Below are 23,798 nucleotides of genomic sequence, written 5' to 3' on the forward strand. Positions count from 1 at the left end.
ATTTTAATTTTTTAGATTATTTTTTAATTTTAGATTATATATTAAATGTATTAGATCGTGAATTTTTAGAAATAATTGAATTTTGAAAAGGTTTCAAATTAAAAATTTTGAAAATTTAAATTTTTCATAATTTTAACTAACAATTCTGTGGAATTAATTTTTTTGAGAAAATTTAATTACGGTTTTTTTTAAATTATTTGAAGTTTTTATTTTCTAATATATATTTAATTAAAGAATTAACAAATAATTGAAATTTTATAATATTTATTTGTAAACAAATGAATTTAAAAATTCTCAAAGAACTTTTTCAAAAATTATTAAAAATAATGCATTTATAGAAGAATTTTAGTTAAAAGCAGGAAAAAAATTTAATTTTGGAAAAGTTACAAATTTTTGTAGAAATTCATTTATTTTCAAGAGTAATAATATTCTTCGCAAAAATTAAATATTGTTTAAAAATAATAAAATTCTTTTTAGAAATTCAATTATTTCCACAAATAATAAAACTCATCGCAGAATTGCAATTATTTTTAATTCAATTTTAATCGAATTTCTCGAAAAATGTAATTATTCTTAAAAATGGTATTAAAATTCATCGAAGGAATTCAATAATTTACAAATTTGTTAATAAAATTCTTTATGAAAATTGAATTTTAAGAAACATTCAATTATTCAATAAATTATTTATTTTTCTATTTAAATAATTAAATTATAATAGAATTTTCTAATAAATATTGATTTAGAAATGAATTCAAGTTAAAATTTTAGATAATAATTGAATATGAAAAGCAATATAGCGTGAATTTTTAGAAATAATTGAATTTTGAAATTAATTTTTTTGAAAAAGTTTAATTTAATTTTTTTAAATATTATTTTAAGTTTTTATTTTATTATATATATATTTAATTGAAGAATTTACGAATAAATTGAAATTTCACAAAATTGAACATTGTAAACAAATGGATTTGAAAATTGACAAAGAACTTTTTCGAAAATTATTAAAAATAATCGATGTAAAGAATGTTTTATAATTATGAAAAATTTAATTTATAGTTTTAAGAATAAAATGTACTTTTTCTCTCAACAAAATTATGATTATTTGTTATCTTTTCATTGTTATTTAATTAATTATTATATTTTTTTTAATTAATTATTATTTTTTAATTAATTATTATATTTTTTTTAATTAATTATTATTTTTTAATTAATTATTATTTTTTAATTAATTATTATATTTATTTAAATTAATTATTATTTTTTAATTAATTATTATATTTTTTTAATTAATTATTATTTTTTAATTAATTATTATTTTTTAATTAATTTAGACGACCGAGTGATAAATTCAAATATTTATTAATTTATTTATTGTTTTTTAATTTTTAATTTTAATTTTATTATTATTATTATTAATGTTATGTCTAATTGTCAAATTCAATTACTATATCCATTTGATTCGGTATTTATAATTTCTCTTTGAAATTTTATTACAAGTGACTTAATCTTACGCGTAACGAAGGTGCGCATTTCTTATTAGCCGTTCATGACTAAGTAACTAATTACAATACATTCGCGAGGGATCATTAGACTTCGAGACGACTAACAACTTGAAAAAAAGAAAATAAAAAAATTCGTACTCTCTCATTACTTGCTAATGCTCTTGACCAGCAAGGTCGTATGTTTTAAAGAAATTCATTCCCAAAGATTCAACATTAAACCTTTAGGTAGTGGAACTTTTTTTCCAAATTAAATCCTGCAGGAAAATAAAAATAATAAATATATAAATAATTATAATAATAATACTAATAATAAATACTTCTTAAAAATAAAAACAATTAATAATAAACACCACTAATAATAATTAATAACTATTAATAATAAACACTATTAAATAATAAAAACTACTAATAATAAATAGTAGTAATAATAGTGTAAATATATAAATAGAATGTAAATTATCTTCCATTACATGAATGAGATTTAAATATGAGCAGAGAATGGAGTATTTTGAAAATTGTACAGCAACTCTTGAGTGAGTTTATGTATACATATCTATATGGTTAAAATTCTAAACGTGACGAAAAACGTAAACCACAAACTATAAAACCGAAGAGTAAAGTGTTTTTCCACAAGTTGAAGAGCTACGTGGCATCTTTACTGGCAGAGGAGCGAATAGATTTATTAGGTGCTTTCACGATGTCGGTTAGCATCAATATAATTCACCCTTCAATAATACCTCTAAACATCATAAAATTATGATAAATTATGCAAAAAAAAAAAAAATAAAAAAAAATCTTTATCGTGTAAGAGACTGAAAAATTTATACACTTAGAAATTTTTATCCAATTATTATTTCTGGAGAAAAATTATAATTAAATAATAATCAATCACTGGTGGATAAACTTCCGGATGTTCGATTAGTTCACCACGTAATTGAATATTTACAAGAAAAAAAAGCTTTTTGGAAAATAACTTGTTTTTTAGTTAATAATTTTATTCAACGACTATTTCTGATTAATAATTTTTTTTATAATTTTTTCAACTCTTGTTGAAATTAAAAAACAATAAATTACAATTTTGATTGGAGAGTAAAGTAATTATTGAATTTACAAAATAAAAAATAATTTAGTTTACTAAATATAGAAATTGCTTTTTAAATAAAAATAAAAAATTCAAATAAAAATATAGTTTATTATAAAGTTAAAACAATTAATATATTTACAGTTTCCTCGAAAGTATCAAATTGATGCAAAAAATTTGGATCAGTTTTTGATTTGTTCAAAATTTTTTGTATTAATTCGTTGAAATTTTATATTTTCAACTTTCATGTTAACAATGTTGACAAAATAATAAAAAATTGAACTTAAAAAAGAAAAAAAGAAAATAATGAAAACAGTTGTGAGTATTATTATTATTATTATGACTTTTATTACGATTATTCCTACTATATTAAGTTAGTCGCCAAGTTGAGTAAAATATATGAATAAGGGGTGACAATATTGTCAATCGATTTATGTTTCCATTCTATCTATAAAGACAAGAAATTATATGCGATATACTGTATAGGTGCTGTTTGCTACTACATTACAATTTATTTGCGGGGTAGAAAAGAAAAATTCTGAAGACATTCATCTGAGGAGGCTTATCAACAGTTAGACGATAGAGGAGGAGTGCTTCATTATAAATTTATACGCGAATATCGTATCCCATGCTCGTTATTACGAAAATTATAGCCAACATTCAACCCTGACAAGACGCGTATCGTGACATACGTACATTATAAATTCTCTGAATAGAATACGAAGTCGGAAAATGGAGGGGAGGCGGATGATTCGTTGACGATGTTTGCCATTTTATCGAACGTTTTGCCTTCTCAAATAATAGTAAGTAATAGTGGACACATTTCATTGTTACCTCTTATTTGATTTGAGACAAAGTTTTCTTTTTCAATTCAAGAAATTTATGACTCTATTCGAGTTGATTTTTCTTCCTTTCTAAGTGAAATATTTTTTTTTTCTTCAAGTTTCTCAACGTTTCTAAATATTAATCCTTTTTTAATTAATCTAGGAAAGGTCCTCCCCTTTTGTGGTTTTTTATTATATTTATTTTTAATTATTATCTCCTTTTCGTATTTAATTAATTTGTTAATCAATTTTGGTTTTAATTTGAAAAAAAATTAGTATCTTTTATTGTTATAATTGTATAATTTAAGGCTAAGAAACGAGGGATGAGGAATTATTTTTCTAAATCCGCAATGGTCACGGGCGTTAAGTCACTTAGAAGTGGGAGTTATCGACGTGCGTTCGAATCCCCGTAGCGTTAACTTTTTTTGGTTCCTTCCTAGTGGTGTTTAATAATATAAATATTAAGTACGTTTATGGAATAAGAGTAATTCAATTTAATGACAAAAATAATAATAGTAATAATAATGATAATAATAAAAATAATAATAATAATAATAATAATAATAAAAAGGATAATTATAGAGAGTGGGAATAATAATAAAATTTCTTTAATAGATGAAATAATAAATAATAATTTTTTTCTTGTGCAAAAAATTATTCTTCAGTGGAAAAAATAATTTCAAAGAATATTTTCGGTCTTGGAATAAAGTATTTTACACCAATATTTTGTCGTAAACTTTTGAAAATTAGAGTAAAAAGTAATTGTATAAGGAATGAAAGGCATTTTCTGGAAAATGAAATTATTTGTGAGAAGGTCTTGATTAGTGAATCGGGATATTTTTTTTTCTCCTTTACAAAAGAAGGAAAGAAAGAAAGAAAGAAAGAGAAATGCTTCTTCGGAAGTGTAGTACGTTTGTTGGTTGATTTAACAATTGCATTTAACTTGTAGTGGATCGCGTGTCGCAAAGACGTCAGGGTCGCGTGATGTTTTTCCCCCCATTTTTCAGTGAGAAACATATCTAAAAGGAAGAAGTTTTCTGCGGTCGATTATGGAAAAAATCTAATGGTTGAAAGGTGGCCCCTTGAGGTTCAAAAAAAGAAGAAAAAAAATGAGAAAAGGGTTATTGCCCCTAAGTAAACCCCACCACAGCCCTCTTTGAAACCTCGGGCGTGGATTTTTCCTCATCATCTCACCCGAGGTGAGGGTCACTCACCTGTTTCTCTCTCTTTCTCTCTCCTGTTCCCTTGTACCTGGTTAATTACGTCTGATTACGTACTCGACGCGAGTGTTTTTCCCCGAGTCCCACAACTTTGCGAAGGATTTTCTTTTTTCAAATTTCTGGGTCAAACGATTTGTTTTCTATTTGAATCGATTATTTACCTAGTTTTCTGTTTCTGTCATTCTTTTTTATTTTTATTATCGTTATCGTTACTTATCAATTTGTTTATTTAATTTATGTATTTTTTATTAACCTATATATTTATTTAGATATTTATTTATCAATTTGTTTATTTAATTTATTTATTTTTTATTAGCCTATATGTTTATTTGCCTATTTATTTATTTTTTTCTCTATTTATTTGTTTAACTACCTATTTCTTTACATCTTTTTTTTATTTACCTCTTTGTTTATTTATTTGCTTATTTATTTACCTATTTTTTACCTCTTTGTTTGTTCTTCTATTTATTTATTTACCTACCTATTTATTTTCCAATTTATTTACCTATTTATTTACTTTCCTATTAATTTATTTACTTTTGAATTTGTTTACCTACCTATTTATTTACCAATTTAATTATTAACCTATTTATTTATTTCTTTTTATCTTAATGCTTATTTAATTGTTTACTTATCGAATTATTCTTCTATTTATTTATTTGTTTTGCTTTTGAATGAAAAATGGGGTGAATAGAGAAAATCGAAAATGATCTTCTAAAGTTGGAACAATTTTCATGCTACCGATTAAAATCTAAATTGTTGCCATTCCATAGGTGACCGACACAGCACGACAATAATTCTCTGTCGTATATTACATTTATTTGCATTTCTCGACGTATACGCGACTATTCCGAGAGTCACCGCTGACAATTATTGTCTATGAGTTAGCACACACTTATGATTCAGTGTGCAGATGAAAAGACTACGCGCGGTTACGAGTAACGAGGCATTTTCATTTCTGGATGAAGACATATTTCCCAGTTGGTATTTTTTTTGTTCTTTTGTACGTCCCCTCTACATAAACTGTAAAATTATTATTTCTATTATTATTATTATTCCTACCCTCTGTAATTATGCTATTATTATTATTTTTGTCATTAAATAGAATCACTTTTCTCCTATGAAGGTATTTAACATTTATATTATTTAATATTAATGAGAAGAAACACGAAAAAATTTTACATCACGGGGATTCGAACGCATATCGGTAACTAGTACTTTTAAATGCCTTAACGCCCGTGACCATTGCGGATTTAGAAAAAAAATTCCTTGTTTCTTTTCTTTTTTTCTTTATAATGCTAAAAAAAAGCGTTTCTTAGCCTTAAATTATACCATTTTTATCATAAAATATACGAATCTTTTTCAAATTATAACCAACATTGATTAATATTAATTAATTACTTTGTAATAAATAGGAAAAATAAAATGTAAAATATTTATTAATTAACAAAAAATTAATAGGTGTCAAGAACGAGATAGAAAAAATTCAGGAATTTCTAGAAAAAAATTTAAATACTTCATTTGGAAAGGAAAAAAATAAAAAAATCCACTCAAGTTATTTATTATTAAATTATTTAATTAATTTTACTAATTGTATTAAATTCTAAAAGAAATAAATTTCTTTACTATTATTTTCTTTTAAAAAAAATTTTTTTTTAATTAAAAAATTTGTAAAAATTAATTGCCATTTTTTGCAAAATCGTTTCGATGTAATTGATCAACATTGGTTTCTGAATATATATAAACAATTACTTGACGCTACACTGTCGAGAGCCGGTAAATTATCAATTTTTTTTTCGGAATCATGTCTAGACATTCCTTCGCGTGGAGCGCGTGACTTACTTTTTTTTGTTGATTCTTTTTTTTTTTTATTTAGCTCACATACGGTTTTGCAAATCCCAATGGAGAGGTGAGGCTGCACGTTGTAAGCAAGTGTGTGCGCCTTTTATGCATGAAACATTTAATGAAAAACATTTACTAAGGATACTTAATTGCTGCACTTTTTTTTTGTTTTTTTCTTTTTTTGATTCGATGTGTGTTTAAAGAGCAGTTGAACATGTTCACAGGTTCTTTTCATTTACACCTGCTGGATAAGAAGTGCAAATGATTGACAGTATGTGTATATATATATACTTGACGTGACAGTGATCGACAGTTTTGTACAAATGGAATAACACTGATTGACGTTTATCTTTTTCGGAAAAGAAATTATAAAAAAAAAAATTTTTTTTTTCCTTCTTAAAATTAGTAATAAACACAGGTTTACAAATTCGGGTCAACTTTACTACCCAAAACGTCAAGAAGGCGTATTTTTTACGCTAAATTCGATGACGTTTGGAAATTTTCCCAAGAACGTCAACTTTTTAAAAAGCGAATTCAAAATGGAGGAAAAAATAAAAAAATTCGATAGGATTTGCTTAATATTTGTTACGTGGGGTTCTTTGGAGTCACTGATTACAAATATGGTGTTCATTTTAGAAAATTCAAAATGGCGTATCCAATATGGCGGACGAATAAAGTTTAAAATCACTGCTTGAAACTTGTTCCTCGGTGGTTTTTGGTGTAATTTTGAAATATTAAAATCGGACCCCAAAAAGCTACGAGTAACAAGTTTCAAGCAAATCAGTAATTTATATTTTTTTCAACCGCCATGTTGGATCCGCCATTTTGGATTTTTAAAAACAAACATCGGATTCGTTATCAGCAGTACAGAAAATATTTAAAGTAGTAGATTATGACTTTTTTCGGATTCAAATTTTGATTTGTATTAAAAATTGTTTTAAAAAAAAAATAAAATTAGAATTAAAATAAAAATTGTAATCTAAGCAGAAAAAAATTTTTGTTTATAAATATTTTCTCGAGGCGAGCGACTGTGGTGAGGCAACTCTAAGTGTCCTTGGAAAGTACTAACAGTGAAGTCGAGTTTGGATTCGGTAATTGACTTAGTAAATAAATACGGAACTGCGAGACCTATAATAGCGAATTGCTTAACTAGGGCGCGCTTGTGTGTAAAACGCACATATTCTCTCTCTACCTCTTTCTCTCTCCTTTCACGTGTTCTGTCTGCGAGCATTATTCCAGTATCTGGTAGTAGCCTCTATATTAATTGCTTATTTTGCAACCCTAAAGGTATAAAACTAAGCTGATATTTTGAATACGCATAAATTATAAAATATTTTATATTATTGAATATTTTTTACTCAATAGAAAATTATTTATTGTCAAATTATTCTTCAGCGTAAAAAAATTATTTAATATAAAATTATTTTTCGATATGAAATAATTATTTATTGTTAAATTATTTGGTGTTGTAAAATTATTTACTAAAGAATTATTTCGCAGTGGAAAATAATTTACTGTAAAATTATTTCTCAGTAGAAAATAATTTACTGTAAAATTGTTTCTGAACAAAACATGACTTACTGTAAAATTGTTTCTCAACAGAAAATAATTATTTATTCTAAAATTAGTTTTCAATATAAAACAATTTATTTGTCGTAAAATTGTACGGCAATAAAAAATTATCCGTTGCAAAATATTATTTTCCAGGATAAAATAATTATTTAAAGTTCTTTTATTTTAATTATTTTTTATTCACTATTTCAATTTTTTTTATTTCGCTATTTTATGTACAATTATAGTTTAATAATTAATTATTCTAATTATTATATTATCATATTATTATTATAATTTAATAATTAATCAATTAATTACTAGACGGAGAGCACTTGCGTTTTCGTTGAAGAGAAAAATTTTTTTTCTCTCCTTTTCCCTCTCTCTTTTTCTCTCTAACCAAGAGATCCATCATTGGTACAATGTATAATTCATGATCGTCTGGCAAACATTATACGCGCTCGATTCCCACTATTAATTTGCATTTGCGATAACGGAACGCCATATATACATTTATACATATGCCGGCAACTGATATGAAGGAATTACGCATTGAAGATGCGTGCGAACATATGGCACGTGCAGTATTTAAAATCAGACAAGAAATACACTGGAGACATTATTTCAAATGCGTTTTTATTAATTGACAAACTTTCATTTTTTTTATTGTAATTTTTTAGTAGTTTTTTACATTTGGAATATTTTCAGTCATTAGTAGTTGTATTTTTTTTAATTGTGGCAATTTTGTTCTCTAGTTGGTTATATTTTATTTAATTAATAAAAACAAAAAAATTCTTAATAGTGAGTTCGTTGAGTGGTTAATAATTGTCGAATTATGAATATCTTGAGAGATTAAAAATGGCGATGCTTTTTTCCACCTGCGAACGCCAAGGTCACCGTTAGATGGCAAGTGAGTCGATATAATAAAATCCTCGCCACCTGGTGGCGACCTTGGCGTTCTCAAGTGGAGAAATTAAAACCACCATTTTATCCCTCAGGAAATTTTATATAATTTAGAGAAAATAATAAAAATTATTAATTACTTTGATCAAACTGAACTATTAATTACTTTCGGTTTGTTATAATAATAAATCGTAGAATAAATTCTTAGCAAAATAAATTGTAAATACCATAAATAACTAGTGTAATAAATAGTATAGAAAATAGTGGGTAAAATAAATAGTTATGACAATAAATAATTAATATAATAAATAATAATATAATAAGTATTATAAATACAAGAAACAGTTAGTATAATACATAATTACTAAAATAAACCGAAAAATAAAAATTGCAATAAACATTTAATAGACATAACATAGAAAAATAGTTATAATAAAAAAGTCATAATAATTTAATAATAAAGTGGTAGAATAATTAAATAGTATAATAGAAAAATAAACAATTAGTAAAGTAAACAATAGAATATATGATTAAATATAATATATAGTTAAAAATAATGAGTATAGTAAGCAACGAGTTTAATAAATAAACAGTCGGTATAATATACAGTACGAAAACCTACCACGTCAGTCATGTCCCATGAGTGGGAGTGAGACAGACTTATGCGATTCCCATACTTTCCTATGACTGACGGATAGCTTTTCTTACTGTATACATATATTAGTAGTCACGCAAAGAAAAATCTGTGAGTCAATATATGCAAGCAACAGTATTCACTACTGCACAATATTATTCGGATTCCCTTCAGAAGGATCATGTTACATTTTGCAAGAATGTTCAACCATTGGAACATTCATTCTCTCTATAGCCATGATTTTCTCATCAGAGATCAATTTCTGCAAAATGGAAGTGCACTTTTGCGGCTCGTGTGTTGTGACGTTTAATTTTATTTTACGCCACAAACGTGGTCAGACATTTTGGCACGTAGTGCAAGTCAATTAGAAATTAATGCCGACAGGGAGCAGAGAAATTATGCTATTAATGTATTCCCTCTCTCGAGAGCTCGGATAGATAATAATCATTCCTCAATGATTGTCTATAATTTCCCTACTATCTATACATGTATACGAGGGAAAATATTAAATTTTCTGCAATTTTTATAATTGCATTATTTTACAAAACAAACAAGACGCTCTCGTTGTTTCAAACGTCAAGGTTTTAATCAAGGAATTATCAATTTTTATAGTTCTTCTGAACAATTTTTGGTTAGAGATGAAAAAAGGGGAGGAAAATAATTGGTTATGTATTTAATATTTATACTATTTATAATTAAGATTAATTGTAACAAAATAAATAAATATCATGGGAAGAATAAGCTTTATAGTAGTTTAGTTTAGCGACTGGTTAATTATTGCAATAAGAGGATCAATGCGACAATAAACAACAAATCACATTCATCTAAGCGTGGGTTATAAAATCAACAGACTAAATCTCAGGGAGTTAATTATGCCGGCGGCTATTTTATCGAGAGTCAAGAGAAGACAACAATTGTGCCTTGCGCGACCGCACGTAGTGATTTGCATCCGTGGATTCCTTTATATACCCCCTTGAAACTTGAAGCAGATGGTTCGCCGACCGGTTAATCGCTCGACCCTTGTCTATATCCTCCTTTAACGATTCCCATCCGTGTTGCCCCTCTGTTTCTATTTTATAATCGATCTCTCTCTTTCTCTCCTCTCCCTAACCGCGAGCATCGATTTCTCAAGATCGCTGCTTCAATTTTGTTCCTATATATGCACACATGACCGTTTTCATAAAAATAATTCGTGTCCACGGAAAAAAGTTGCGTGGAAACTAATTTTTTCTGTAATGGTTTCAATTAAAAATTTGAAAATAGTTAAATCTACAATTGCTTTTAGTTAACCATATTTTCAACTTTCATTGGTTGCAAACTAACAATAGTTAACATTACAATTGATTACAGTAGAAAACTACAATTATTTTTAGTTCCAATTTAGAACTACCACTGTTGCAACTAACTAAAAAAGTAATTTAAAAAAGGAAGACAGAATCAGGTAGTTAACGAATAAATAAAAGTATATAGTTTTTTAATAATACAAAAGTCATTAACCAGAAATCTTTTATTTTTTCATTAATTTTGATTACAATAAACAATAACATAGAAGAAACAATATTACTGATGTACATTAATTAAAAAATTGCTTACTCAATATACTGAGTATGTAACTAACTGTGCACTTTTGAATGAATAGATAAAAAAGTTGAGAACTATTTTTCAAGTCATAGATTGCCAAAAAGTGTCGAAATAATTTTAATCTTTTGAAAAACAGTATTACTTATTTAATTAAGCAACTACTAACTTCTTCAGAAATATTGCTCGTATTCAAGACTTCAGAACTAAGTTCCCTACTTATCGATGAACTGTTTTTTTTCGTGTAATTATTACAACTAGAATAAAGAGCAGTTTCCCTTATTACTGAATAGATTTTATTAAACGAATCAGCATCATTTGAGACAATCTTCGGTATTTTCGAGTATGAAAGTTCTGATTGATTTAAAATTCTAGCTTCATTATTATACATTTCAGAGTAATCGATTTGTAACATTGCGTTAATCCATTTTAATGTCTTTGACAAATATTCAATAATAACATTTTTCTCATTTTCAACCATTTTTTTCATATCCTCAACATGATCTTTTTTCATATCTATTAATTTTAGCATACCTTCCATATAATTAATTTTTAAAAAGCAAAAGAATTTAATAAACGGAAAGATATTCGAATTCATACAAAAATACTTCAAATTAACATTGTCTGTGATATTTATTGATGTTATGTTTTTATAAGCAAAGTCTGTAAGAGTAGCAATGTAACTTAAATTTTCTATTTCAGTTATGCTAAATTTAATGTCAATTCTCCTATTTAATTTCTGAAGAGATGAGCACGGTAAATCGTCGAATAAATAGTCTGTATCGTAAGAAATTTGTTTTCGTTTTAAATAATTGTAAAATTCATATTCATATTCAAGAGAATTATTTCCTTTATTATGTGAATGGGGATTATTAATAAATTCTGTTACATTATTGTAAAAAGTGGCGTAGAATAAAAAATATTTTGGATAGTTTCTGTAAACTTGGTGATGCAGATCTATTAAATATTTGGGACTTAAAAAACGATTCCTACAATTTGTTGTAAATAAGTAACAGTTGTCTGTTAGAGCAGGAATGACAAAATCAGGACTGACTTCATCAAGAGTAAAATATTTGGAAGCATTTACAAAATAAAATAAGACTTTGGAATAATCTCCTATCATCTTGTACTCGAAGTAGGTAATCAATATGTCGTGATATCTATTTTCGATCAATGGATAAACATAATAATAAGTATCATTTGATTGAAGTAGATAAAAATGTTTCATTATTTCATCATACACAAACTGTTTTGTATAATGAAGATCTCCTCTTTTTATTTTTGGTAGTACTTTTTTGCCTTCAATGTTAATAGTTTTCCGCACTCCTATGAGCATACTATCAGCTACGATTATTACTAATCTCTTGAACTTCATCTCAGGAAGTAAGGCATCAATTGTATCCAAATAATTGTAAAATAAACAGGGTGAACTTAACATAGACTTGCTACTACTCTTTTCTCTCTGTAGGCAAAAATATTTAGAATTAATAATTATTATTTGTTATTAATCTCAATACATTTTTAATATTATTATTTAACGTTGCTTGTAAAACCTATAGCACCGAAAATATGTACCGAATAAATATTCAGTAATATTTGTCGAATAGTAAAAGCATTACAAAGTCGGCAATTGTTTCTATACAAATAGCAACTTTTCCTTTTTTTGATAATCATAATCAAATCAATTAAATTTTTTATTAAAAATAATTTTTAACTATATTTTTTTAATACGGGAAAATTTACTATTAACAACATTAAGTCCAAGTTCAATTTGAAATTAGAAAATTTACTACACAAATTTTTCTAAATTTTATACAATCAAGTTTTATGTTCAAATTTATGTTTTTACTACAGTATAGTTTGCACGATTTTTATTATATTGTTCTACGAGAAAAATTTGTTTACATGGAGGGAGATTATTTATTAATTATAATATATTACTTGCCATCAAATTTGAAATCAAGTTGTAAGCATTACTCATTACTCTCCTCCAATTTCCACTTTCATTCACCATTTGTTTTTCCAAAATTTCAAGTTTGAGTAAAATGAAATCATTTTCCAAGAAATATTCAGATTGATAGAAAGATATTAAAATGTTGAACCACACAAGTTTTTTTATCAATGATGTAGCTACAAGTTGTTTTAGGGTATGCATCCACGCTGCTCTACTGTCGTAGGATGTAATATCTGATATATCTTTTATAAAACAAAATAATTTAAATATATGTATTTTGTGTTGATTTTTACAAATGTTGCCAAATGAGGTATCATTCACATTAAGTGAAAATACAGTGCGTTCAATCCATTTTAAATAATTAATTCCAGTGAAAGGGTGTTTTAGATTCTTTTCGTGAATATTGTCGTAAAAAATTTTATTTGTAACATCTAGATTTCTTGACTTGAAGCACTTTAGGCTTCTTTCAAAAATACTATTCTTTTTACTTTCATCAGAATTGTTTTTTTTTTTGAATTTGTTGCAGCAACGTGTTAAAACGAATTAAAAAACTTTCGCTCTCAGAATTATTGTTAAATCCAATCGAATCACAAGCGTAATCATTGTCGAATGCTTTCAGGGATATGTACTTTGTTTTTTCTCTAAACAATTGTTCTCGTAATATGAACAATTCGGAAAAACTTTCACCTGTCTGTAGTTTTTTGTTAACGTATTCAAGCAGAGGGCAATTTGTACAATTTGGTTTTAGAGGAACTAAAATATCTTCAAAAAAAGGATGCTCTTCCTTTACGTTGACAAAATCAAAGGTAACACCCAACTGATCGCTTAATAGCATTTTTTGACAGTAAATGGTGAAAAAATTGTCTAGATTGTTTACTGGATAAACAAAATAGTATACATTGTGAGCTTTAAATAGATAATAATTTTCAGCTATCAATTTATACATCTTTTTTAAATAATTGCTGTTTTTAATTTCATTAATGATTGATATTCTTTTGCTCTGAGATATATTTCTAACTCTGTTTATTCCGTCAGTAAATTCACGTGATATGATTACTATTAATGGTTTATAAGTTTTTTGGAATAGCAAGTGATCAATTAGAAGGGAATAATCGTAAAAAGTACAGACATCAATATCCAGCGTGGATTGGTTTCTTCCTTTATTTTCTACCTGTAAAATATCGATTTTAAGAAACATTTGTAAATTTTTATCACCTCATTCTACTAGAAAAGTTTTTTTTTCCAAGACACTGAGATTATTTTAAATCAAATATATTTTTTTAATCAAAACTTAGAACGTCTCTTCTATACAGTTAAACATATTAAATTTTAATTCAATAATTTTTTTTGTGTGAATCAACTTTTCAGTTTGAATCAATCATACATTTTTTAATTCTATTTTTCGTTGAAACCAAAACAGAATATATGATTTAATTAAATATAATTATTCAAACTAAAATTTTTTTTGAATCAAAGCATATACAGTACCGTCCGCAATTGTCAGTCCACCCATTTTTAAAGGAATGACAAAAATTTTTTAACATAAAATTCATGAAAACTAAAATTTTTTTTGGTTTATATTTTGAAAGACGATAAAATTTTGAAAAGAATAAGACCTTACAGAAGTCATTTGGCCAAAATTTGTAGAAGATATTCTTAAAAATCGTCATTTTCAATGTTTTACAAAAATTTAAATAACTTCTAAAATAATGAACGCTTTTTAATAATCTTAGGCTTATTTTAAATGTCTTTTTCTACGGAATAAGAATTACTTATAGGCATTAACCTGTCATTTTTAACTTGGAATAAGCATGACGTCAAAATTAGACAAAAAAATTGGAAAAATTTGAAATCAATTTTTTGTACTAAAAACTATTCTAGAACATATATAAAACATGATATGGTGTAGATTTTTCAAGAAAATTTAATAAAAATATATGTTTGAATTTCAAAAATTATTTTTCTTTTAATAATATTATTTCAAATTTTTTGAATTTTTTTGTCCAACTTTGACGTCATGCTTATTCCAAGTTAAAAATTACAGGTTAATGCCTATAAGTAATTCTTATTCTGTAGAAAATGGTCTTTAAAATAAGCCTAAGATTATTAAAAAGCGTTCATTATTTTAGAAGTTATTCAAATTTTTGTAAAACATTGAAAATGACGATTTTTAAGAATATCTTCTACAAATTTTGGCCAAATGACTTCTGTAAGGTCTTATTCTTTTCAAAATTTTATCGTCTTTCAAAATATAAACCAAAAAAAATTTTACTTTTCATGAATTTTATGTTAAAAAATTTGTGTCATTCCTTTGAAAATGGGTGGACTGACAATTTCGGACGGTACTGTATGTATTTTCTATATATTAAGATTAGGCGCTTATAAAGTGACTTTAATTAAACAAAATCATTTGAAATTATTTTTCTATTTCAATTATGTTTGTTTTCTAAGTGAACTCAGCTATATGCCTTTATAGATATGACAAAAATTTTACCTTTTTTATATTTTGTATGTAATACATACAAAATTATTTAATAACTCATCACGACTGTTTGATAACATTTTTTTAAATTGTGTGCAGGAATTATCAATTTTTCTATAAATCTTTTGTTGCTTTTTTTTAAAACATCAAATCTTATCATTAATGCAAAATGCAAAAATTCAACAAGTGAAGTTATATCTTATATTACATATGTAGAAAAATAATTTTATATTATTAGAGTAATCGAAAATGTTTTTTCAAGTTTCTTTATTTCTGAAAATATTATTATACCAAAAAAATTTTATTTGATTCAAATAACTAATTGCTTGTCTAATGTCTATTATCAAATGAATAATTACTTGTTTCAAGTAATTTCTATTTACATAAAATAAATTGTATTTTAACCAACAATGTCCGTATTTGAAGCAAATAATATTTAATTAAATTAATAAAGAAAATTTTCGATTCCAGTAAATACTTATTTGACAATGGACAAGTAATCTGCTGTTTGAATCAAATAAATTTTTCTTTAGTGTATTTATCAAATATATATAAAAAGGAAAATAATCAAAAGTAAAACAATACATTATCAAAACCTTTTGTTTTTCTTCATTCTTTTTTGAAATTTGTACAAAATAAAAGTTATGAATAGACAATTCAAGTGAAATTTTTCTACGATTTCACTAATTTTTTTTAGAAATGATAATAAATTTTCCATACTATTTTTTAAAATTTAGTAATAGTTTTGAAGTTTAACTTACATAGCTTCCTCTCAAGATTGAAATTTGCCCTACTAGCACTAGCAAAATCAAATCGAAGGCCAAGAAAATTTTCCTGCAGCAGTTCATGATTGGTTGTTGTGCAAATATTTACTATGAAACACGTACTGATGTACTTTTAAAATAAAAAAATTCTCTGCCAAAAAAATAATAAAGATTAAACAATATTTTAACAACTTTTCTTTTATGACTTTATTTTTTAATATTTCGTAAATCAGAATCTCGTGCACGAAAAATATAAATATTAAACACCTGCCTATGCCAAGGTTAACTAAATTATTAACATGAATATTATTTTTTTGTTTCAGGTGAGTCAAATTAATTCATATCTCAGCCTATTACGTAAGTGAATTTTTTTCGATGATTTATTTACAGTAGAAAAAAAAATTGTCAGATCTTTTCGATAACTCTTATAATGATAATTGCGTTTGAAAAAATTAGTTGCCTCTATGTATATATATAAGTAAATAATGTTTGCAATTTGAAATGATTTAATAACATATTTTCACGATGGGAAAATGAGAATGAAATATTTCTTGTTGTTGTCTATCGTGACGGTAATTTACTGAGCAATATTAATATTCACATTTCAAAAAAAAATGGAAAATGATTTATACTGTACTTATCAGTAAATATTAGAATTCAAGCATTTTAACAATCTAGCCGATAATTAATTTTTACAATATATTTTCTCTCTTTGCTTTGTTGAATAAGAACCTTATTTTTATTTCTCATAGATAAAAAGGTAAAAAAAAAAGATTTCTGTTTTAATACCTTACGTTCATAATTCGCAGTCATGCAATTAAGTTTTCTACAAAAGTCTATAGGGTTTTTTTTTTATTTCGAACTTTACTATGCTAAACGCGGAGAAATTTGCTATTAATTGCTCTAGAGTGTTTATATATACGTTTCTACTTGTAAAGTTCAGTGATATATGATACGCGTCGCCTCTCGCTTCTATTTTGCCTCGTCGTTGTCGTTGTTGTACTTGGAAATTTTATTCCTTTCGTGTTTTCTAAAGTGTGCGCGCTAAAGGTAGAAATTGAAAAAGTCAATGGTTTTATGGTATATTGGTATTATATAGTGCTCTTATATATACGGCCTTTTTCCACTCGGAGAGTTTTATATTAACTTAATTGGTGTACTATGAATTCAATTGAAAAACAAGTTTGAATTGATATATTAATGATTCGTAAATGACTTTTCTTAGAATTTTCCTTGTGTGGTTGATTTGCCAGACGATTTTTCGTTGCTATTTTTAGAAAATGTTTCTCTTATTGAGTAACTGGTTTTCAATTGTGTAATGATAATTTCGAATGATAGTATAATAATAGGCTAGAGTGGGGTGAAAGAGACACTTTTTTTATTTTTAAAGCTTTAAAATCGGAAATTCAATTTTTTTGCAACTAGTACTGAAAGTTTTGTTATTAAGCTTCAAAATCATTGTCAGACAATTTTTTTATCCCACGAAAAGGGTAAGTTATAAGAGTTTTACGAAAGCTCTACAAGTGTCTTTTTGCCCCACTTGCAGGGGGGAAATATCCACTTTGCGATTATGGCAATATATTATGTTATAAATTTTTGTGTTTTTATATTTTTCTTCTCACAATTTTCTAAGGAAATCAATTTGATATCCTTAGAAAAAATGTGTTATTAATATGAGAAATAAATTTTTTAAATAATTGTGGAATGAGGTAGAAAAATAGTAAAATAAAAAAGTAGAAGAAAAAAAATTGTAAAGAACTGAAAAGAATGAAAGAATGGTGGAAAGAAGAAAAAAATAATAAAATAGGAAATTAACTATATTAATCTTCGTATTCTTTCATTCATTCTGTTCTCAGTGTGAAGTTGGTTTTTGTGTAAGCTTTTGTTTGTTTGTTTTTATTCTTTAAAAAATATTGTTTGACAAATTTTTCATGATTCATAATAAAATAGTATTAGAAATTAGAAAATTGTTAAAAAATTATGATTAAGAAATAGGAAATAAATACTCATTTTATGCATAATTTTTATTTCTTAATAATATTCTTCACAAACTCATTCTTTTATTTTGGGGAAAAAATATTACATATTTTTGTAGGAAATTTTCAATTTTCATAATGAAATAATTTACATCATTTCTATTTCTTAATTATAATTGTTTTAATAAAATTCAAAGCGTTTTAAAAATAAAGGGAAAAATGTTCTATTACATTTATTTGCGAATTTCTTTAATTGCAAAATTATTCAAAAACATTAATAACTTCTTTTTTAAATAAATTTTTAATTAGTATTATTTTTCCATAGGAATGAAGATTTTCAAAAATTTCAAATTCAAAGCTTTTTGAAATTAAACATCTTTAAAAATATTGTTATAAAACATGAAGATATCGATTGCTCCGAGTCGAAGACTCGGAGTGATCGATGTCTTCATTTTTTATATTAATTAAAGATATTCGAAAGATAAAATAATTATTTTATATTATAAGAATATTGTTACTGTAACTTCTTCAAAATTATTTTCATATTCAATTTTTATCTAAAATTTTAACTAAAATTCATTTTTAAATTAATTTTTATTAGAAATCTCTGCTAGAAATCAATTATTTAAATACAAAAATAAATTATTTATTGAATAATTGAATGTTTCTTAAAATTTAATTCTTATAAAGAATTTTATTGACAAATTTTTAAATAATTGAATTCTTTTGACGAATTTTAATAAAAATTTTAAGAATAGTTACAATTTTTAAGGACTTCGATTAAAATTGTATTAAAAATAATTGAAATTCTCCTATGAGTTTTATTATTTATAAAAATTATTGAATTCCTAAAAAGAATTTTATTATTTACAAAAATAATTGAATCCCTGTAAAATTTTATTATTTATGGAAATAATTAAATGTTTGCGTACAATTTTATAAAAAAATTTTTTTAAATAATTTATTTCTTTTGGCTAGTTTTATTAAAATATGTATTGAAAATTAGACAAGAATTTTATTAAAATTTTTGAAAAGTAATTGAAATTTGAAGAAGAATTTGATTATTTATAAAGATAATTGGGATTTTGATGAAATTTTTTTTTAATTTTAAACATAATAATAATAATTTCATAGTTTATGAGGCAAACAAAAAAGGTACAAAAATTCAGAATTTTCTTATGAATTCTAAAGCTTCAATTTTTTTCATTACCTAATTTTAATAAAAATCCCTGACTTTTCCCTGAATTCCCAGTGTCAGAAGATATGATTATTATAGTTATAATAATATTAAAACTATATTCCAATTTATATTTTATTTTTATGAAAATAGATTTGAATTAAAATTTTTTACGTTCTATTATTTTTAAAATTTCTAATTTTATTTAAAAAAAAGTGAGTTAATTAGAATTGTTGCTAATAAAATGAAGAAAGTAAGAAAGAGTTAAAGAATGAAAAAGAGAAGGAATGTAGGAACAGAGGATGAAAGAATGAAAGAGAGAATGAAAAAGGGAAATAAAGAACGATAATGAAAGAATGTTATCAGGAAGTTTTTAATAACTGGCTATGAGACTTTCCCAAGGAAATTTTCTCGCTGTATGCATATTCATGGGAATATTAAGTGGGACATTTATCAATGATTTTTTGCCTTTAATAAAAACACTTGATGATGTCTTTGGCTTAACGAGGCGTTTCCTTTTTTCCAATAAGTAAATCTCGATCGTTGCATCGCTAATCCAGTGAGTAAGTTCGTGAACGCAACGACTGCTTCTTGATAGCTCCTTAGAATTATAGCATTCTGATTCAGGGGTGCATGTACCTATCCGTAGTGAGAGTATTACATACAATATATATAGTAACTTCAAAAAAAAAAAAATAAAAATTATTATGTAAAAATATTTTACCACCGTTGAGGCAGGATTTTTCAAGAACCGTCATGTAACGACTATTGATCTGCAGATCAAGAAATAGATCAAATCTAAATTTTTCCGTAACGTAACGGCCCCTTGGGAAGCCCTTAATGGGAGACGAAACGTATCGGCCCCTTAAGAAAGGCTCTTAATGGGGGACGTAACATAATGGCCTCATTTTAACCTGTAGGTAAAAAAAAAGTGTGAAATTTGACTTAAATTTTGACGTAACGTAACGGCCCCTTAAGAAAGGCTCTTTATGGTGGACGTAACATAACGGCGCTTATAGGGCCTTCTTTCGACCAGTAGAAAAAAAGCAGTAACCTAAAGGCCCCTTAAGGGGGACGTAACGTAACGGCGCGCTAACTCCTTTTAACTTTCAGGTAAAAAAATAGTAACGTAACGGCCCCTAGGCGAGGGGGGGGGAATCCTGACTTAACGGCATTTTTTCTATATAATAGAAAGTATTTATATATTGAATATATACAGTGAATTCAGTATATAATATACTATATACACACCCCGAGTTTGTTGGACGTACATATTCATTTTCCCTCTTTTATCAACGATCTAGATGTGTGGTCGCGCAGTTTTAGAAGAATGTGATGCATTCTTCTGCAACCCTATGGGGTATGTTGATACGACGCACTAGTGCGGTGTGAATGCATGTTAATGAGCTGCATTTGCTCATCTCATCTCTCTTTCTCCCTCTTTACTTTACATATGTATGTATGATTAGATACGGAGGCAATGAAAATTTCTCATTTACACCTTTAGCGAACCTTGCAAATTATTATTATTATTTTTATTTATTTTTTTTTTAACGAGCTCGTTAACCTGTAGTAATTATGTCGATGTATGGACGATGTAAAGATTGAAAAGAAAAGAAAAAAGAAGGGAAAAAAATTTACTGTCATATATAGGTGTGAAGTGTGTATGTGTGGGGAGAAATTCAAGTTTTTCACGTTTCTTGAAATTTCAAATTAGCTGCAAATTGCAGGAAGTATCGTTTTATTATACCCACCATCGCATTATTGCACTAAGCTGTTGTATTTATTAATTGCCAGTGATGTCTTCATGATTTATCACCAATTTATCATTCATCGTAGATTATTTAAGGTTTTTATTGTGGTCGTTTTAAATTAAATTTTACATTAATAAGAGATTTTTTTTTGTTTGAAATTAAATTTTCAAATTGAGTAGTTAATTTATGTAACTGTATTAATATTTCTGTTTTTAATTTATTTTTTTTATGTACTTCGATTTATTTTAATTTAAAGTTCAGTATTTAGTATGGTATTTAATCTAGTGTTTAGTTTAGTATTTAGTTTAGCATTCAGTTCAATATTTAGTTTATTATTTTTTTCTGTATTTAGTTTAGTATTTAGGTTATTATTTAGTTCAGTATTTAATTTAGTATTTAGATCAATATTTAGTATAGTATTTAATTTAGTATTTCGTCCAGTATTTAATTTAGTATTTAATTTAGTACTTAGTTTAGTATTTAGTTCAATATTTAGTTTAGTACTTAGTTCAGTATTTAGTTTAGTACTTAGTTCAGTATTTAGTATAGTATTTAATTTAGTATTTCGTCGAGTACTTAGTTTAGTATTTAATTTAGTACTTAGTTTAGTATTTAGTTCAATATTTAGTTTAGTACTTAGTTCAATATTTAGTTTAGTACTCAGTTCAGTATGTAGTTTAGTATTTAGTTCAATATTTAGTATAGTATTTAAATTAGTATTTCGTCCAGTATTTAATTTAGTATTTAATTTAGTACTTAGTTTAGTATTTAGTTCAATATTTAGTTTAGTACTTACTTCAGTATTTAGTTTAGTATTTAGTTCAATATTTAGTATAGTATTTAATTTAGTATTTAGTTCAATATTTAGTTTAGTACTTAGTTCAATATTTAGTTTAGTACTTAGTTCAGTATTTAGTTTAGTACTTAGTTCAGTATTTAGTATAGTATTTAATTTAGTATTTAGTTCAATATTTCGCCCAGTATTTAGTTTGATGTTTAGTTCAATATTCAGTCTAGTATTTAGTTTAGTACTTAGTTCAGTACTTAGTTCAGTATTTAGTGTAGTATTTAGTTTAGTATTTAATTCAGTATGTAATTTAGTATTTAGGTCATTATTTAGAAAATTTTTCTTTTATTTTAATGATTTCTTATTTATTACTTTATTTTTTCTCTTGGTTATTTTTTCAATTCTTTATTTTCGAATATTTGTTTTTTAAACTATGATTAATTTTTAACTTTTTAAGATTACTAATAGATTTTCAATTCTTTTTTTCGTGTAAGCGTTATTTTTTTGTCAATGTTAATAGGTGGGGAAAAAATAGATTTTTAATGATCTTATCAAAATGTTAAAGAGGGACTAAATTGAATTCCTTCATTTATAATGATAAATGGCGAAGAAGCTGTTTTATTGAAAATGTTTCTCTCGAGATCGCTACATATTATCTGTGGTTTTATATATATGTGTGTCTTCTGTGGAACATTATTTCTAGCACTCGTGCAGCGTGTTAATTATCGACGATGCATTACAGTGTTATTTTACTCCTCGAGAGCACCTAGCCGACTTTATACACATATATATATATATATATACGTATATACTGATAGCATGTACTGATCGACCTGCACGACTTTCTTTAGGACAACTTCAATAAAATTTTCTTTAAGGAACGTTACACTTTTTTCTTTTCTCTCTAAATTATTCGCGTCACTAATTAGAATTCTCAAATTTTTAACCGAGAATCAAATATCTTTGTATTTCTAATTAATTGTTGTGCTAGTATTTTTTATTTGGATAATTAGAGGGGCTTTTATTGTTCTAATAGTGAGCTTGGAAAAATTTCTTCTTCTTCTTCGTTGCCAATCGCAGCTGCTTTTGGTAATGGTAGTTAATGATGTGGTTAGTAGCTTCAGTAAATAGTAATTAGTAATTGAGAGTCTTGACGATTTCAGTAAATAGAAATCGTAAGCTTTATTAGCTTCAACAAATAGGTAAAGTTAAAATTAGCTTTAGTTAATAGTAAACTAAAGTAACGCTAACTTCAGTTAATAGTTAATTAAATTAACGTTAACTACAGTTAATAGTAACCTGAAGTAGCGCTAACTTCAGTTAATTGTAAACTAAAGTAACGCTAACTTCAGTTAATAATAAATTAAAGTAACGTTAGCTTCAGTTAATAGTAAATTAAAGTAACGTTAGCTTCAGTAAATAATAACCGAAAGTAAAATTTGTTTTAAAATATAATAATTCGACGATCTTAGGTAGTTAAGATAATTTATGTAAAGAATTTAGTTCCTTCACTTGTAAGTTTAAGAGCAATTGTGCGTAACACCCTCCACATGCTCAATCGAGGTCATTCCACATATCAAATTTCCTTCACTTTCTACTCCTAACCTCCACTATTTTTTATCTTTGTAAGAAAAAACAAAAAATAGGATGGTAGTTGAATTTTAACAAAAAAGAAAAAATAAAATAATAGTTGAGTTTTTAAGAAAAAAATAAAATAGGATGATACCCAGCTGAAAAAATTCTATAGAATTTCACTAGAATCATTCTATATG

The 23,798-nt window shown here is 25.7% G+C and overlaps 2 protein-coding genes across 6 annotated transcripts in view; one reads left to right on the forward strand and one right to left on the reverse strand.

The window, feature by feature from the left end:
• LOC122506950 (Krueppel-like factor 3) overlaps positions 1-23,798 on the forward strand; it is a 461,038-nt gene that overhangs the window by 194,098 nt on the left and 243,142 nt on the right. The gene's annotated exons all lie outside the window — the stretch shown is intronic.
• Positions 11,061-16,462, reverse strand: LOC122507010. The gene is made up of 3 exons (XM_043619489.1): positions 16,330-16,462; positions 13,078-14,257; positions 11,061-12,594 (listed from the first exon to the last, which is right to left on the reverse strand). The coding sequence occupies exons 2-3, from the start codon at positions 13,285-13,287 to the stop codon at positions 11,278-11,280; spliced, it is 1,527 nt and encodes a 508-aa protein (XP_043475424.1). The 5' UTR covers positions 13,288-14,257; positions 16,330-16,462; the 3' UTR covers positions 11,061-11,277.

This window comes from Leptopilina heterotoma, unplaced genomic scaffold, assembly GCF_015476425.1.
Source record: "Leptopilina heterotoma isolate Lh14 unplaced genomic scaffold, ASM1547642v1 Lhet_114, whole genome shotgun sequence".
NCBI classification, from domain to species: Eukaryota; Metazoa; Arthropoda; class Insecta; order Hymenoptera; family Figitidae; genus Leptopilina; species Leptopilina heterotoma.